The sequence below is a fragment of the Colletes latitarsis genome, chromosome 3 (genome assembly GCF_051014445.1).
Source record: "Colletes latitarsis isolate SP2378_abdomen chromosome 3, iyColLati1, whole genome shotgun sequence".
In the NCBI taxonomy this organism is placed as follows: Eukaryota; Metazoa; Arthropoda; class Insecta; order Hymenoptera; family Colletidae; genus Colletes; species Colletes latitarsis.
The window spans coordinates 42539752-42557036 of NC_135136.1; the positions used below are offsets into that span (position 1 = coordinate 42539752).

General features: G+C 35.3%; 2 protein-coding genes across 6 annotated transcripts; one reads left to right on the top strand and one right to left on the bottom strand.

Annotated features, from left to right (window-relative positions):
• The first annotated feature begins 427 nt into the window (after window positions 1-427).
• On the top strand, window positions 428-1841 carry LOC143340628 (uncharacterized). Its single transcript, XM_076762807.1, has 2 exons — window positions 428-523; window positions 597-1841. Exons 1-2 carry the CDS (start codon window positions 437-439, stop codon window positions 1839-1841), a joined length of 1332 nt encoding a protein of 443 aa, XP_076618922.1. The 5' UTR covers window positions 428-436.
• Window positions 1842-2035: 194 nt separating this feature from the next.
• On the bottom strand, window positions 2036-16550 carry Atp7 (copper-transporting ATPase 1). 5 transcript variants are annotated; one of them, XM_076762594.1, is made up of 15 exons: window positions 15914-16550; window positions 15636-15705; window positions 15478-15532; window positions 8245-8660; window positions 7871-8163; window positions 7573-7794; window positions 7255-7484; window positions 6982-7171; window positions 6682-6915; window positions 5741-6611; window positions 5086-5672; window positions 4805-5008; window positions 4503-4723; window positions 4280-4444; window positions 2036-2979 (listed from the first exon to the last, which is right to left on the bottom strand). In XM_076762594.1, exons 2-15 carry the CDS (start codon window positions 15697-15699, stop codon window positions 2826-2828), a joined length of 3906 nt encoding a protein of 1301 aa, XP_076618709.1. In that variant the 5' UTR covers window positions 15700-15705; window positions 15914-16550; the 3' UTR covers window positions 2036-2825. The 5 variants fall into 5 exon arrangements, with proteins under 5 accessions (XP_076618709.1, XP_076618707.1, XP_076618708.1 ...); XM_076762592.1 differs by lacking the exons at window positions 15478-15532; window positions 15636-15705; window positions 15914-16550 and adding exons at window positions 10888-11348; window positions 12391-12730; window positions 14308-14388; XM_076762593.1 differs by lacking the exons at window positions 15478-15532; window positions 15636-15705; window positions 15914-16550 and adding exons at window positions 10888-11348; window positions 14308-14397.
• Window positions 16551-17285: the final 735 nt, after the last annotated feature.

A 17285-nucleotide genomic window follows, 5' to 3' on the forward strand; every position in this document is an offset into this window, starting at 1 on the left:
GATCTAGAAAAACAATAACCATTTATAACAAATTTTATCTCCGTAAATGAATAAAAGAATCGTAACGATCTCTTAAAATCACAGATACATTAATCTGACGATTATCTATTTAATATCGTACATCCCACGTGTGACGTCTTAAAATTCCAAATGACAGAAAGTAAGTCAGTTTTTAAGAAACAAAGTTTTGTCTTAAACAAAAAATGTTAGGAAGAATATATTCATTACACGTTTCGTAAATTACACAGATACTGCATATGCAACATATTTTGAATATTAAATTTTTCCATTTCCTTTGTTTACATAAAACATTCGTAAATCGTAATATTTCGATAGTTAATCTAAATTCAGAAATTCATTATTCGTAAGTTAATGTAATAAACTGAATATTATTGTTTATTTCATTATAAACGTTCTTTCCTATTTAGACATTAGAATGGTTAAAGAAAAGAAAGTATTAAAGTTAACATCAAAGGTCAAGACTGATAAAATTATTAATGTAACAAAGAGGACTACAAACGTGGTAAGATAATATTTTGAAAAGTTCCATTATTAAACAGACTAAGCCTAATGATTAATGTAATATGCATTTTCAGAATATGAAAAGAAAACAATCATGCGGCTTATTACAGCATAAGAAGAAGGCAAGTTTGAAAAAAAATATAAAACAAAACAAAGCAACAAAACTTCATAAGATTCTTTCAAACAAGCAGTTAGAAAGTAAAGAAGAAATGTGTAAGCATCAAATTCAAAAATTAAATCAGATTTTACAACAACCTTTAGAACAACCAATGCTTACAAAGGATGAATTAAAATTATTATTCATGAAATATAAATTAGATGGACATTACAGAACTAATGAGAATTTACCACCTTTTCCAACTCTTTTGAATAATATGTTTGATACAATTAAAGAGAGTGATTTTCTTTACAATAAAACACAGTATACGACCATTCCTAATGTACAAAGACCAGAATGTAGAAGCAGCCAAGATATATTCAGAAATTTATATCTTGATTCTGACAGTGAAAGTCAATATACAAAGGACAACTTAAGCATGTACAAAAATGTACAGCAGACTTTGAAGCAAGAGACATGGAAACCTCAAATAAATCAATGGAAAAATAACATGGATGATAGAAGTGGTAATAAATACCTTTATGTTGAAAGAAATCCTACATTTGTTTCTGATTATAATTATACACCAATAAACCATAATATACAAACATGTAATGACAGAAGTGTATTCACAGACATACAAAATATTGATCAATCAGAATTAGATTTAAATTTTCATAAGGTTTCTAACATGGAAGGAGAATTTTTTTCACCCAATTTAATTAATGGATATAATAGTCATTTGGAGGGACATCAGAATATAGGATATACAAATAAAAATTTAATTTTGAGTGTATCTGATTCGACTTTACAATATGAAAATTTACAGAACAACAATGAAATTACAAAGCAAAGTGATATACACTGTGCAGCCCCATATAAAGATTTATTGTTAAATTCAAATATTTACGATTTTCATTTAAAAGAGTGGGATAAAAATACATCCTTGATAAACAGAAATTGCAACTATGAATCATGGAAGAGTGAACAATCGATTTCAGTTCCTCAAGTCAGTAACTTGAAATTCTATGATAATGTGAAAAATTATTCAGAAGAAGATATGTTCAATTCACACATTCATAGAAATGTGTATCCTTTCGTAAATAATGAGCACTTGGTGTATGCTGCTAACAATAATAACATTAATGTTCAACAAGATATTAATACTTACTCCTCCAATACAACTGCTATATCTGAAAATTATCTTCCACAAGCGAATTGAGTTCCATCATATGCTGTCATCAATTAATATATCTAAGACACTATTCAAAACTTGTGATTTAAATCTATGTCAAATTTTATACTTTTGTTATAAGTATTTTTTTTAAAGGTTTTATAAAAATATAATACTAAATTGCTTATAACAAAATCATCATATATATTATATATTATATAAAATATTTACTATACATTAATATATGTTAAAGATGTGGCACAAGCAATATAAGTATATACACAAATATTATATTTTCTCCTGTGAAAGTTCAAAAATATTTAATTGCTGTAGCATGTACAACATACTAGTTTATGTTTTAAGGATATTTATAATAGGTAAAAAGTATAACCGAATTTGATTACTTTAATTATTTTGTTACAGTCTATTGTTTTCAGTTATAAATGGTATGTATTATATTTAAAAATCTTAACTATAATTTAAACAAGCTATGGAAAATTGATACTTACAACAAATAAATTATATATATTTTTTTAATAAATTATATTTATTAATTAATTAAGTCTTTTATATGAACATGAATTGAAACATGGTCCCTGTAAACTTTTTACCTATATATCACCTTCCATAATACTTTCTGTGTCTCATAATATTTTCTTTGTGAAATAATAATTGCATTTTGTATATAAAATGCATTAAGTACAAAACATACAGTAAAATATACAAGTGTCAATAATTCCATTTCAATTAAATAAAAGATATAAATATCACAATACTATTATTGTAGTTTATGTAAAAGAAATAATGCAAATTATAATAAAAGCACCATTATAATTCTTTTCAACATTCACCTTGATTTTTTTCGTAACATTGATTCTCAGTTAAAAATTGCAGACTCGATTAATTATGAAAAATTAATTCCTGGCAAAAAATGGAATATTCGTAAAATGTAAAATCATTACGTCAGTGGCAAAACATATATATGCGAGTGAAATATATTATGAAAGACATTCTTACAAGTTCTAAAGGATTCTACGTTTTGTATGATGTATTTAAGGGTTGTATTACGTTTGTATGATCCTTTACGTTTTTGCGATAGCCAGAGAAATCCGTTACTGGATCAATTTCGTCTACATCATCACCGAGTAGTCGACCCTCCACATCGTCTTTAGATCTTCTGAATAGCCTGTAATTAAATTTTGTAATACAAAGATACTGTTAAACTACTTCGAGAAATATTAAAACATCGATATATATCGAAACACATATTACCTTGTTTAACCTTTAAATGAGTTTGTTTTCAATTCATAATATTAGATATAGTATTATTAATAAGTAACCATTGCAGTATCATCTAACAATTCAAATACCTATGTACCAAATATTTGTAAAAAGCAGTAGAGAAAGTCAACATATGCTCATACATATCATATTAAACATAAACCATCCCAGTAGCTAAGTTAGTTACAACCTACTTCATACGTCAATACTACTTGCTGAAAGCAAATAGAAGCAGGCAAATTGTCAAAGTAGCATAGATAAGAAGAAACTATAATTACGAAACATTTCTCTTTTAAGGAAAAGGAAGATTTACAAGTGGTGCTTCCTGAAACATTGCTTTAACATTATAAACCTTCGAAAAAATTAAGATTATTAACATACAAATTACATACATGTATAATACAGAAAACAGGTATTGCAAATACGTGCAAAAAAAATGTACAAACCAAAAACCAAACGATGAGCAAATCTTCAGGATCGGGTCACGTGTCTAGCAGGTAACATGTCTATTGAAAAAGTGTAAGTATTTATTTACAAAATTTCTTTGTACAATAATTGAAATAGACATACGACGATAATTAACAATAACGAATATTCCTTCTCTAACATTACATCAACTATTTTACATTTGATACAATATTTACAATTTGTTTTGTTAAGATTAAAAATATTTTTGTAGCAATTGTTCCTATAAATTATCTACAATTCTTTAAAAAATGTATTATTTTCCAAAACTGCTCTTCCTTCTATTAAAATATTCTGTTCAGTCTTATATTATGTTTTAAGTTACGATAAACTTTTGTTCGTTAAAATCGAAATAAATGTCGCATATAGTAAAAGCTGCTTTAAATTCACGAGTTATTTTATTCGCTTGCAAGATGACCTAAATTCCGATGCAACAAAGAAAGAGTTATTTAAACCGCTAACCAGATTACAACTGAGTTAGTAGTATTACGTACTATTGTTAATTAGTCAAATCAACAATTTGTAATATCCATGTTAGTATAATACAATATCGATAATGTAAATTATAAACAACAAGCGCGAAAGATCAAACAAAGCTAAAACTTGGATGTTAGTATGTTACAATTAAGGAGATAACAACGCCTTTTGGTGTTACGATAATTGTACTGTAATTCCATCAAGCAGTAGGATTATTACAATTCCGTACATATTTTGAAAACATTGTAGTCGTTTGAGCGTACCTGGACAGCGTCGAGGTAGATCTATGCATAATTGGTATTACAGAATCATCCAAACCACGATGAAGGGATATCGTGTCTAAATCGATCATTCTTGCTGTGGAATGAGCGTGCATGGCTGTTAAATACTCTGGAGTTTCTAAAGTAGCCTTTGTTGGTTTACGATATCTGTACAAATACCAGAATATAATACCAATCGCGCTAACACCGCTCTTTCGATACTTACAATTTTAACAATAAAGAACTTCCAACTACAGAGACCGAACTTAAAGCCATTGCCGCCGACGACATCCACGGTTGTAAAAAGAATCCAAAAGAACTGAATATTCCAGCAGCAATAGGAATACCTAGTAGATTATAAACACTGGCAAATAAAAAATTCAGTCTTATTCGACGAACTGTTTTCCTAGACAGGTCCAGACACGCAATAACGTCCAGAAGATCGTTCTAAAGGAATTATTGTTGAGTATTAAATTTAACATTTCAAAGCAGACTGCTTAAATGAGAGAAGTATTTGTCTCAACCTACACGCATGAGAACTACATGGGCAGCTTCCACAGCAACGTCCGTGCCAGAAGAGATCGCGATACCAACATCCGATTGGGCAAGAGCAGGGCTGTCGTTGACACCATCTCCTACCATTGCGACTCTTAAGCCCTGGCTTTGTAAGCGCTGAATTTTTGCAACTTTGTGCGAAGGTAATACTTCTGCAAACACTCTGGTAATACCAACCTGTACAATATATAGAAGTACATATCTACAATCTCTACTACAGATTTTCAACCAAAAGTAATCCAATAGCTGTTTACCTGTCTGGCAATAGAGGCGGCAGTCTTCCTATTATCACCTGTTAAAAGAATTACTTCTAAACCCATCTTTTTTAAAGTATAAACTGCCAGATGGGCTTCTGGCTTGACCGTATCAGCTACACTGATCATAGCCACTAATACATTATTTATTGCTGCTAAGACCGTAGTACGACCTAAATCTTCCTCGCTAGTCATTCTCGCTTCTACCTCTTGCGATATATTTACTGCGTTTCTTCGCATCCATTCCCTGTTACCGATGCATATTTCGTACACATCGTCGAGACTAGTTTGGTCACCGTGGAAATCGGGACTCAACAATAATTCTAGATTTAAATTCTGTCTTTCTTGACTCACGCTCGGGATCGACAAGACGTCGATAGGCACATTGTTTAAATTATACGTGCCGGAAGACAATGTTTTTGCCTGATTCACATAGTTGACGATCTTTTCAGATTTTAAAGCATCGTTCAAAGTAGCAGAAATGTGCGACACTTTGCACTTGAGACCACAACCGGCGACCGCCTGAAAGTTGGAACACTTTCCGGTTGCTTCGGAGTCAATCGTTTCCTTTACGTAACGAACAATTGCTTGGAGAAAAAAAACAAGTTATTAAAAACTATGCGAAACACGATATTGTTTAACCATTAAAACTTACCGGACGCGATTGGATGCTCGCTATTCGTTTCAGCCGTACAAATGATAACTAATAATTTTGCTAATGAGCAGACTCTTTCATTTACGAACAAACTTATTTTTGTTACCATTGGCATACCGTGAGTTATCGTTCCAGTCTTGTCAAATACAATGCACTTAACTTTGTGTGCATTTTCTAACGGTTCAGCACCTTTGATCAAAATACCGTTCAGTGCACCAATTCCGGTACCAACCATAACAGCCGTTGGCGTGGCCAACCCTAATGCGCACGGACAGGCTATCGCTAATACAGAGAGAGCGTTTTGAAAAGCATACTGGAATATGGTCTCCTCCCTGTTCATGCTGTGTTTATTAATATAATCGTTGTGCGTAATCGGCAATTGATCTATATTTAAATATCCAACTATTATCCAAACGATTAAAGTCACTATAGAAACAGCTATAACGAGAGGAATAAAGTAACCCGCTATTTTGTCGGCCAAATGCTGAATAGGCGCTTTATTCGTTTGTGCTTCTTCTACTAATCGAACGATTTGTGCTAATGTCGTGTGCTCTCCTGTATGTGTAGCAGTAATCATAAGTGGACCATTTTGATTTATCGAACCGCCGATCACGATCGATCCCTTCTTCTTTGGTACGGGCATACTTTCTCCCGTTATTAGACTTTCGTCGCACGTGGAGTGTCCTGACAAGACTCTACCGTCAACGGGAACTTTGGCACCTTGCACTACCTTCAATATGTCTCCTCGTTGCACCAGATCTATACTGATCAAACGTTCGGACAATATTTCATTGTTCGGACCTAAGGTAACTAAAACTGCATCCGTTGCCTTTAGCGACAATAACTTTGACAAGGCTTCCGAAGTTTTGCCCTGGAAAGATTGATTATTTAATAAGACACCAGTCACGTTCCAAATAGTACTCGTAGATAAATATTCCAACCTTGGCAACGTGCTCCAACCATCTTCCTAAACTGATAAACACTAACAACATCGGAGGAGTATCAAAAAATGTCTGAGGGCTAAAGGATTCTTGCATTACCATGGCCGCTGTAAGTACGGCAACCGAATACAAATAAGATATCGTGGTGGTCATAGAAATTAAAACATCCATGTTGGTTGTACCGTGTTTCAAAGCTTTGTAAGCTTGAACGTAAAAATGCCAGCCGCCGAAAAACTATAAATATCGTTCGAATCAACAAACGATTACCAATTACGTTCACGAGACAGTATTTATAATTACCTGTACAGGCGTAGAAAATATAAAAAGAATTAAGTTCTCCCATGAAAGACCAGGTATCACGCAACACATGTCCTTGTGTGATTTTTCACCGGCGGACATAACGACCATAAAGTACGTCATGGCTAACATACACGGTATGCCAAAAATTAGAGACACTAAAAACGCTGTTCGCCATTTGTTTATTTCTTCTCTATGAAAATAAAAAATGGGATATGTAGATGCTACACGTCTTACTGTCCTACTTTTAATACGAACAAAGCATTTAGTGCTTACTTCTGATCCAAATAGTCCCTGTTTTCTTTATCCCTATTGCTAAACAACGTCGCCGTGAAACCCAACTTATTGATGCATTCGATAATGTCTCTGACGCCGATTTTCTCCACGTCGTATTTGAATTTACCACGTTGAGTTGCCAGCGCAACTACAGCCGAATGAACGCCGGGCAGCTTTTTTACGGTCGATTCTATCTTATTTACGCAAGACGTGCACGTCATACCTGTGATCTAAGCCCACGGGATTACAAGCCGTAAAATAAAATCGTTATACGAAAGTCGCCTGCTAGAATTCGCTGTCGACAAAGGGCTTACTTACTTTTAATTCAGTCTCTCCTTCGCCAGTCCCCGGTTCCTCGATCAAAGTAGTAGGGAAGCCCAATTCAGATATGCTGGAGGCAATGTCGGCTGCTCTTATTTTCTCTGGGTCGAACGTGACCTCTGCCTTGGCGGCCATCAACGCCACCAAAATATTGTTTACGCCGTACAACTTTTTACAGTGCTTTTCTATGGCAGCAACACAGGAAGCGCAGGTCATCCCCTTTGGAAAATGATCAGAATTAATGATAGCTTAAAGCGTTGTACGTTACGATTAACGCAAGTCATTCTTTACTCACCGTAATGTGCAGGAAACATTTTACTACTTTATCGTGAACATTAATGTCGCCGGCACCATTCAGCTGCAACGAAACTTCCCCGTATTTGACATTATTATTTTTGGATACGATCGTCACCGCTGTCTCGAGAACTTTGCCATTCACTTCCTTGACGAATGCATCGAAACCGATCTCTTCGATGCACCGTGCTATTTGTTCAGCCGTTATTTCGTTAGTATTGTAAGAAACTATAGCTTCCTTGTTCTCCAAGCTGACGTTTACTTTTCTTATCTCTGGCTTCTCCGACAAAACGCCTGTGACAAAGAGAAAAGGTGCACAATTTTTTACGTTGAAAAATTACAACCGTACGAACAGGGTTTAGGATTGAGTTTCACCTGTAATGCTTTTCACGCAAGACGCGCAAGTCATTCCATCGACGTGTATGCTGCAAGTACCGATGGTGCATTCTAACGGAGAACTGTTCCGTTTGCCGTCGTCACGGCTGCTATCATCCTGGTGCAAAGAAGCCACGAATCCCATGTCCTCTATGGCTTCGATTAATTCGGCGACCGTGATCTCGTTTGCTCTGTACTCGATGTAACCGATCCTCTCTTCTAGAACGACCTTGATATTTACGATCTCCGATCGGCTGCCTATGGTTCCTTCGATGTTCTTCACGCAGCTTTGGCAACTCATACCCTCGATATTAATCTTCACCGTGGAAACGGGATTCGAGGAATCATTGTCCTGTGTTCGTGGAACGCGGACCAGGTGCGTCGTACCCTCGTAATCATCGTCGTCGTCGCCACCCCTAAACAATTCACGACGATATTTTTCGTTATTCTTTCAACTCAATTTTTCTTTGTTGTCCTTGACAATGTTTCATAAAAAATTCGTAAATAATGGAAATACGTCTATATTTATTACGCGGCTATATAAAAACAAACGAACTTTCGTTAATTTAAATAAATTTTATCTCGTTGGTAAAACTTTACCCTTTAAATTTGCAATCGAGAATGGTATACGTTATCCACCATCGAGTATCGTGTCGCAGATAAGGGCCTCGTGCATATGAATCATTTATCAGTAATTTTACATACGTAAAGGAAAACAATTGCTCGTTATCGGTTAACGTTTAGCTTCGAAACCACGCTACGATACGAATACCAAAGCACGATCGCGGAAGTGCGTTCGTTTCCTCCTACGTCGGTTATTCGATCAGCTAAACGTTAAACAACACGATTTTATTTTATCCGTACAAATATTTCGGATCGAAACACATATCCTTAAAGAGGAAACATTTTTATCATTACACATGCGTATAATAATAGCCATTACGTTTCCCAAACGTAATAAAGTTTTCTGTGAAACGTTTTTTTACTAGATGCTTCCGTTGAAACTATCGCTCCATTGAGATCGAAGTTCAATGATAAGATTACTTCGAGAAATGCAGCTGTTAACTGGCCACCAAGATCTTGCTAAGTTTCTAGTTTATTCCAACTAATATCGACGATCTCAAAGCAAATAAAAAAGTGGCGTTGGTCATTTAAATGATATTCTATTTTATAAGTGTCCTGATACAGTGTACTTACGCTTACACTTTGTCACAAATACTCGATAGAACGGAATTACTTGCTCCGATGTTTTAGATTACCCGGATGTTAAATAACGAAGAGATATAGAAAACATTTATAGCGGGTGGAAGGACGATCCGGTGAATCCTTGAAGCTTACCAGAGAATATCCATCGTACCGTAAGTTCCATCGATCAGGGGTCGCCTATCCTCGTCCATTTTCAATGAAAAATAACGCGCTCTAAAGCGACTCGATCGCGATTTCGAATTTTCCACGATCGCCTAGAGATTGATAAGTGTCACGACCCGTTAATAGAAACCGGCGGCAAGTAATACGGTTATGTACATCAAGAAGAACGAACGTTCGCGAACGATAGACTACAGAGATTATATTGTTCCGATAAATGTTTATAAAACGGGATATTACATCGTTGTTATCTGCGACGTGGAATAAGTTTATTAATTCGAGCACGTCGCGGTACAGTGGTAGAGTTTATGGACGATAGCTCGACAAAGTTCTTCCGTCGATCGCGGTGGCTGAAGGATGCAAAGGTTCGGGACAGAGGAACACGTGTTCGTTGAACTCGAGGCACCGACTTCTCGGTCACCAGACCGACAAAGACAAAGGAGTTGTTTGAAGGGCGAACACCAGAAACGTAAAACCGCGTGGTGCTCCGCTCGATTTGATATCACCGACCGACTGATAACTCATGTAATCGTGTGGTCCGTGCTCTCGCGTCTTTTTGCTCACGGCACTCATAAGGACTAACCGATTCTATACGTATAATATAGTTGCACACGGCGTTTCTCGCGCGCCTCCGCTTCTCGATCGCTTCCAGATCCGATCGAGCGCTCGAAAAGTAAACATCTCGTGAAAATAACAGAAAAACGATGGTTTAGAAAGGAAAACGCATCGTTACACTTTCTGCCCACGACGCATTCCTCGATAAAGCTACGCGGATTTACATGCATAGATCCGTTCGCTATATCCTCTTGCTAGATCATTTATTCCTGATTATTCTTTCCCTTTAAAAACCTTCATTATTGTCGAATAAGAACGCACCAATTTTCAACTCCGTTCGATCCGATTAATCGAAATTAATTCGCATCACTGTTGACAGTCGTTCGCAATCGAATTGTTCAAATATTGTTCACATTTTCGGATCGTTCGAATTATTTTAATGCACCGGCGAGGCAAATGAAATTTCCACTGGTATTTGATCGAGCGCTTAAGCTATTAATCAACATCAGTTTCGTCAACATCCGTTGATTTATAACGCGGTTACGCGCGTTACAATTGCAGCTGGTAGTCGATCGACTAAAATTCAGTAAATAGTTTGTAACGAAAGATATTTTCTTTAATAATTACGACGCTATAATATGATACGTAGAGCTAATACATGAATATTTATAAAATACTTAATTAAAAGGTTTCGGATATCGTAAGTACGATAAAAGTACTGACCCGATCAGTAGTTTCATGCCTTCGTTCGCTGTGTGTTCGCGAGCACGCAACCAAGAGAAAGATCCTCCTCGAAAATTAAGCGAAATACGTCGCACGGATTTTCCTCGATGCACCGAAGGCACAGCGAGTCCCGCCATTCTGGTTCGATTCATTCTTCTTGATCCTTTGGAAACTTTCCGGCATCGATTGCTCGTTATCGTGTAACCGGCGACACGAGAATGATTCGGACACGTTGCACAGCCGACGGAAATCTCGAAGGATTCAAGATCGTTAACGAATCACTCGAAGTAAAACGAGAACGGCTGTTCTCGGTTTGTCGTCCCTTTTGCACTGTACGGTCGACGGAACGAACTACATACAGCGTTTGCCCCTGCTGTTTCTTATTTGCTCAAACGTTTTAATGTTGCGGAAATAAAGTTGCACTCGTCTCGTACTGCGACACAATTAAGAACAATAGTCTCCTGTTCAATGCAAGGCTTTAATTAAATGTATAAAACTATGTAGGATATATGTATATAGGGTGTTCGGCCAACCCTGGGAAAAATTTTAATGGGAGATTCTAGAGGCCAAAATAAGACGAAAATCAAGAATATCAATTTCTTGACAGAGGCCTCGTTTAAAAGTTATTAACAATTAAATTAAAAAATTTCAAATCGTTTTAAAAAAATTACTTTTAATTACAGGGGTCAATTCCAATCATTTTTGGTCAATAGATTTACCCTCGAAATCCCACCCCCTTTGGAGAAAAAAATTCGAGAAGATGTGAAACTTTTCAACAAAATTAAAAAATTTCAAATCGTTTTAAAAAAATTACTTTTAGTTACAGGGGTCAATTACAATCATTTTTGGTCATTAGACATATCTCCGAAATCCTACCCACTTTCTAGAAAAAAATTCGAGAAGGTGTGAAACTTTTCGACAAAATTAAAAAATTTCAAATCGTTTTAAAAAAATTACTTTTAGTTACAGGGGTCAATTACAATCATTTTTGGTCATTAGACATATCTCCGAAATCCTACCCACTTTCTAGAAAAAAATTCGAGAAGGTGTGAAACTTTTCGACAAAATTAAAAAATTTCAAATCGTTTCAAAAAAATTACTTTTAGTTACAGGGGTCAATTATAATCATTTTTGGTCATTAGACATATCTCCGAAATCCTACCCACTTTCTAGAAAAAAATTCAGTACTGGCGAAACTTCAAACGTTAATAACTTTTTAACGAAGACTCGATCAAGAAATTGGTATTCTTGATTTTCGTCTTATTTTGGCCTCTAGAATCCCCCATTAAAATTTTTCCCAGGGTTGGCCGAATACCCTGTATATGGATCGAAAAACACTTAAGGAACTTCTATCAGACTGAAACTCTTGTAAAAATTGGCAGACAACGGTCCTCTTCTTAATTTGTCTTCTTCCGTAGTGTTAAGATATGCAAATGATACTTTTCCAACGATATCTGTTTGTTTTACTGCAATTGTAGTAGCAATACTTGATTGTAAACTCACGTCACACCTCGATACTTCGCCACTTGAAAATCACTGGGTTGGATCCATCGAATCGCTTACTCTCCTTTCCAAAGCCTGGACCTTGAAAATGGCTGCCATTTGCTAACACTTTCACAAAAGGCACGCATAGAGGAAGAAAGCTACTTCTGGTAGTAACGTTAAATGGACACATCCACTATTGTTCGAAACTTTTATTAATCACTGTATCTTCCGGTCATAATATAGAAGAAACATTTCTTCGTCTCTCTCGTTTCAACGGGTGTTTATCTGTTCTTCTTTTCCCGTCATTCGCGATTACATTATTTTCTGCTTTCTACTTTCAATGGAGATTAAACGCAACCTATTGAATTTCACGAGCACTTTATATTCAGATATTTAACTGTTGTAGCGCGTGCGTCCGTATTGCATAGAACTGCTTCGAACCACGAATCAACGATAATTTAATAAATCGTTGGTTATCTTGCTTCCTCGTATTCCTCTTGACAAGTCCACATTTATTCAAAACATGAAACAATAAGCTGACCCAAATCAAAGACACTAGACTTGGTTTGGTTCGAATAAAAGTATCGTCGATAACGAATGAAAGTGTCCATAGCAGAACGAGTTTGTAGTATGCGACGCCCGATAACGAAACACGTTCAACGGTTAGACGTTACGAAGAAAATGCGAGTTTCGACGGGACCAGATACCGCTACACACGGCTTGGCTGAATATCACGTGAACGAGGGAGAAAGGTGTGCTCCAGTTATGTATATCCGACAAAATGAATTCAAACGTAAGATAAATCAGACTACTTTCAATTTATTTAGTATACAGTGTGCTCCGCCATCCCTGGGAAACATTTTAATAGGAGATTCTAGAGACCAAAATAAGACGAAAATCAAGGATACTAATTTGTTGATTGAGGCTTCGTTAAAAAGTTACAGAAACATTCCCGGCCACACGGTATATTTTCAGTAATTAATTTTTTTCTCGAAAATGCGTAGGAATTCGGGGGTATGTCTATTCACCAAAAATGATTGTAATTGACCCCCGCATCCGAAAATAATTTTTTCAGAATTAATTAAAAATTTTTTTTTTCGTCGAAATTTAGGCACCTACCCCCTGTCGATTTTTCTTCAAAATTCATTTTTCATTTTTAGTAATTTTGTTTGACGCCTTACAGAAAAGTTGTCTAATACTTTTTTCTAGGTACTCATGAGCTCTACTTCAGAAAAAAGTTTCATTAAAATATACTCACAATTGTAGGAGTTATGGCTGTTTGAAAATTGAACCATTTTTATGGGGATTTTCTCATTTTGCGGGGTCAAGGACCAACTTTTCGAATATTTTTCGATTTGTACATATTCTCCACCAAAATACGCGTAGTTTGCTTTTTTAAACATTAAAATCCTTCAATCCGTTCAGGAGTTATGGCGTTTTAAAGATTGGCATGAAATTTCAAGGAAGCATTTCTGACCTCATATTAGATTTTCAGTAATTAATTTTTTTCTAGAAAGTGCGTAGGATTTCGGGGGTATGTGTAATGACCAAAAATGATTGTAATTGACCCCTCCAACCAAAAATATTTTTTCCAGAATGATTTGAAACTTTTCAATTTTCAGGGTGACACAGTTATGGTCAGACTTTATATTTTCAGTAATTAATTTTTTTCTAGAAAATGCGTAGGATTTCGGGGGTATGTGTAATGACCAAAAATGATTGTAATTGACCCCTGCAAGCGAAAATAATTTTTCCAGAACGATTTGAAATTTTTTAATTTAATTTTGTTAATAACTTTTTAATGAATCCTCAATCAAGAAATTGATATTCTTGATCTTCGTCTTATTTTGGCTTCTAGAATTTCCCATTAAAATTTTTCCCAAGTTGGCCGAATATTCTGTATGCAACATTACGTGATATTGTAAAAAAACTTACCAAACGTAATTAGTAGAATTCAGTAACTTATATTTCCAGGTATTCCGAACTTTCTGCATTATGGAGTGAAATGGGTTTACAGTCATATCGTTCTACAACGTTTCTAAACGCACAGTAAATGTATTCGAACGGTTGCACGCTTTGCAGCCTGTTTTTAAAAGGCACCGGATTAAGAACACGATTTCACGAATTGGTCACAGCAAAGACGGTGTTGCACTGAAAGTAAAAGCAGAGATAGCGTGTTCGCCGTATGGTACCCCTTGATTCAAACTATCGATCGGCGAAGATCGTATTTCGAAAATCGATCCACCCTCTGTTTGATTAGAAAATAATGCTACGATGAGTTAACATGTATCTTGAAACACGATCGCTCCGGTGACGTCCCTCTATTCTAATCTGTCTTCTTTCCAAACAATCGGCGCACAATTTCCAAAACAACGATACGATAACTGATTTCTCGAATTCGATCGTATTTATTAATACGCTTTTATCTTGACTAAATTTATCTTCGCAGAAATTATTCCTATATTTTTTGGTTCATATACGTATTTTGTTCCGCTAGCTTCGAGCGCGCACAAACTGATAATGAATCAACAATACACAATTTCGCAGGAAAATTATTCCAACCTTCCTTCGATAATAATAGCTGAAAAATTTAAATTAAGTGATAATAATGGCGGCGACATTGAAACGCTTAAATCGTTCAATGCGAGGTATGTCAACATTTTTATTTAAAGATAATCCCAGAAAATCTCACTTTACGAGATATTTTAACCGCTGATAATAAAGTGTTTTTTATCTTTTATTGTATTTTTATCAACAATAAATGTTCCCCCAAAAAGGTACAATTACTGCTATCCCAACAGTATTAATTAATTTTCAATACAAATATTGGTCATATAAATTAACAGATTAACCCTTTGTTGTATAGTCTTGCATATGCATAGTACCCATTTTTTTAATAAAGTATACCTTTTACATGTTCTAATAGTATTAGAAAATTTCTCTAACAATATACTATTAACAAGTATGTGTTAAAAAACTATCTAAGGAAGTAAAAACATATTTGATGTTAGTTAGAAAATTGAAAACCAATTGATAATGCATACATAGCTTCTGATTAAACAGAAAATATAAATCTTGGCATTGATATGGCTAATATGAACTTACCCTTCTTTTATAAATGTCAGCTCAACATCTGCTATTGTTGCTCCATCAGTTTGCCCTAAAAAATGAATAATTAAACATGAGTTTTACATCTTACACAAATTACACAGTAAATTTTAATGGAATTTCAATAAAATACTATTAAAAAAGTATTAAAATACCTGTATTTATTTTATCAAGTTCACGTGCATCCTCTATAAGTTCCTTGGCATTAACCATCTCCATGTTTTCCTAGAAAATAATAAAGTAAACAGATACATATATGTACCATAGATTACAAGAACAATGCAAGTCATATGACTTATGATATATAAAAAAAAATATATATATATGTGTATATATTTTTGATTTTCTGTTATAAAAAATATTTCATCTCCTAATGTGATGTTTATTGACACGGAGTGTATGTAACTGTCACGACTAAGAAGAAAATACGTACCAGTGACTCTTGCAGATCGAATCCAGATGTTTTTATCAAAATGAAAAATTTAACTTATATTTTGATCTTTTTACTGTTTCACGAACACTATCCAGCATCGAAAGAGGATGCATCACTTGCACGATTTTCACGTTCAGTAATCACACGATTAAGAATCGAGGTTAGATTAGCTCCAAATCAGTCACACAAGAAATGCACGTACATAAAAAGATAGCGATCGAAAGCCCTGTTTATTTCGAGTGTTTTGTTGGGGATCGTCGAACCAGCAATTGCAACAATACTGTGATACTTTATGTTTGGTAAATTTCACATAACTTTAGAAGGGTTTCTTCAAATAGAAAAGGAACAATTAGTTTAAGAGATAACGAAGTACGTGCACGTTACGCAAGCAACAGAAAGACAATGAATTTCTGTTCGCGTCTGCACTGAATCACTGGTATACAAATTACATACTTCACCGAGATGCTTCATACTTCATCGCGAACTTTTAAGGTTTGGTTAGTCTCAAGGGTACGCGAAGCAAAATCGAAACCTACGACAATGTCATCGAACCGGGCACTAGGTGCATCGAGAACTTCCCATTCCACTTTCGCACACTATGCCAGATCACGGATACGCGAGTTTGACGGTTCGGAAAGTCGAAAAAGCAAACTGACGCTCGTCCACTTCTCGATTCTAAAAAACTGCCCGAAGTGAGCGCGAATACATTATTGTGGCACCATCTACGGCAACACGTCCAAGTTTGTCGAGAAATACTACGCTGTTTTGCCGCTAGACGGGACCACAATAGATATTCGACCGCCATTGCGATAGATCACGGCTTTTAACGAACTATTGCTCGATAATTAACGAATTACTCTTTTTCTGGGATTAATTCATGAACTTTTAGAGTTTAATAATATAGCTGAGATCCTTGACAATATTCAAGGATACCTATTCTGACCATGCCATGCGTTATTAAATAGTTATTAGTCAATACCGGGAAGTCGGCACTCGTTTTCGAACTTGTTAACGTGACACCTTAGGCATCTATCGCTAATAACTAATTAATTAGAGCATGGAGCGTAGCAAAATCGGTCCTTGAATGTTGCCAGAGATGTCTACTTGGTTCTCTAATAGCCAAAATATGTCTGCTATTGCTGAAAAGTTGATAATTCATCGATTAAAGCAGGCAGTGATACAGCCGTAAATGCTCCGACTTCCGATATTCGTTAATAACGTCTTAATTACGGGCGGAATGGTTCTAAAAACTATCCTTGAATGTTGCCAAGGGTCTATGCTACATTCTTCAATTCTAAAAGTTGACATTTCAATTCCAGAAAAGGAGTTATTAATGAATAATCAAGGCAAGTAGTGTGTATTAAGAGTAGGA

Excerpts from the sequence above, each read along its gene's own strand:
- LOC143340628 (XM_076762807.1), top strand. The coding sequence starts at position 437 with ATGGTTAAAGAAAAGAAAGTATTAAAGTTAACATCAAAGGTCAAGACT. Across the intron at positions 524-596 it reads CAAAGAGGACTACAAACGTG|AATATGAAAAGAAAACAATC; the intron begins GTAAGATAATAT and ends ATGCATTTTCAG.
- Atp7 (XM_076762593.1), bottom strand. The coding sequence starts at position 11,039 with ATGAATCGAACCAGAATGGCGGGACTCGCTGTGCCTTCGGTGCATCGA. Across the intron at positions 7,172-7,254 it reads AGGGACTATTTGGATCAGAA|AGAAGAAATAAACAAATGGC; the intron begins GTAAGCACTAAA and ends TTATTTTCATAG. Across the intron at positions 2,980-4,279 it reads TCTACCTCGACGCTGTCCAG|GCTATTCAGAAGATCTAAAG; the intron begins GTACGCTCAAAC and ends ATTTAATTACAG.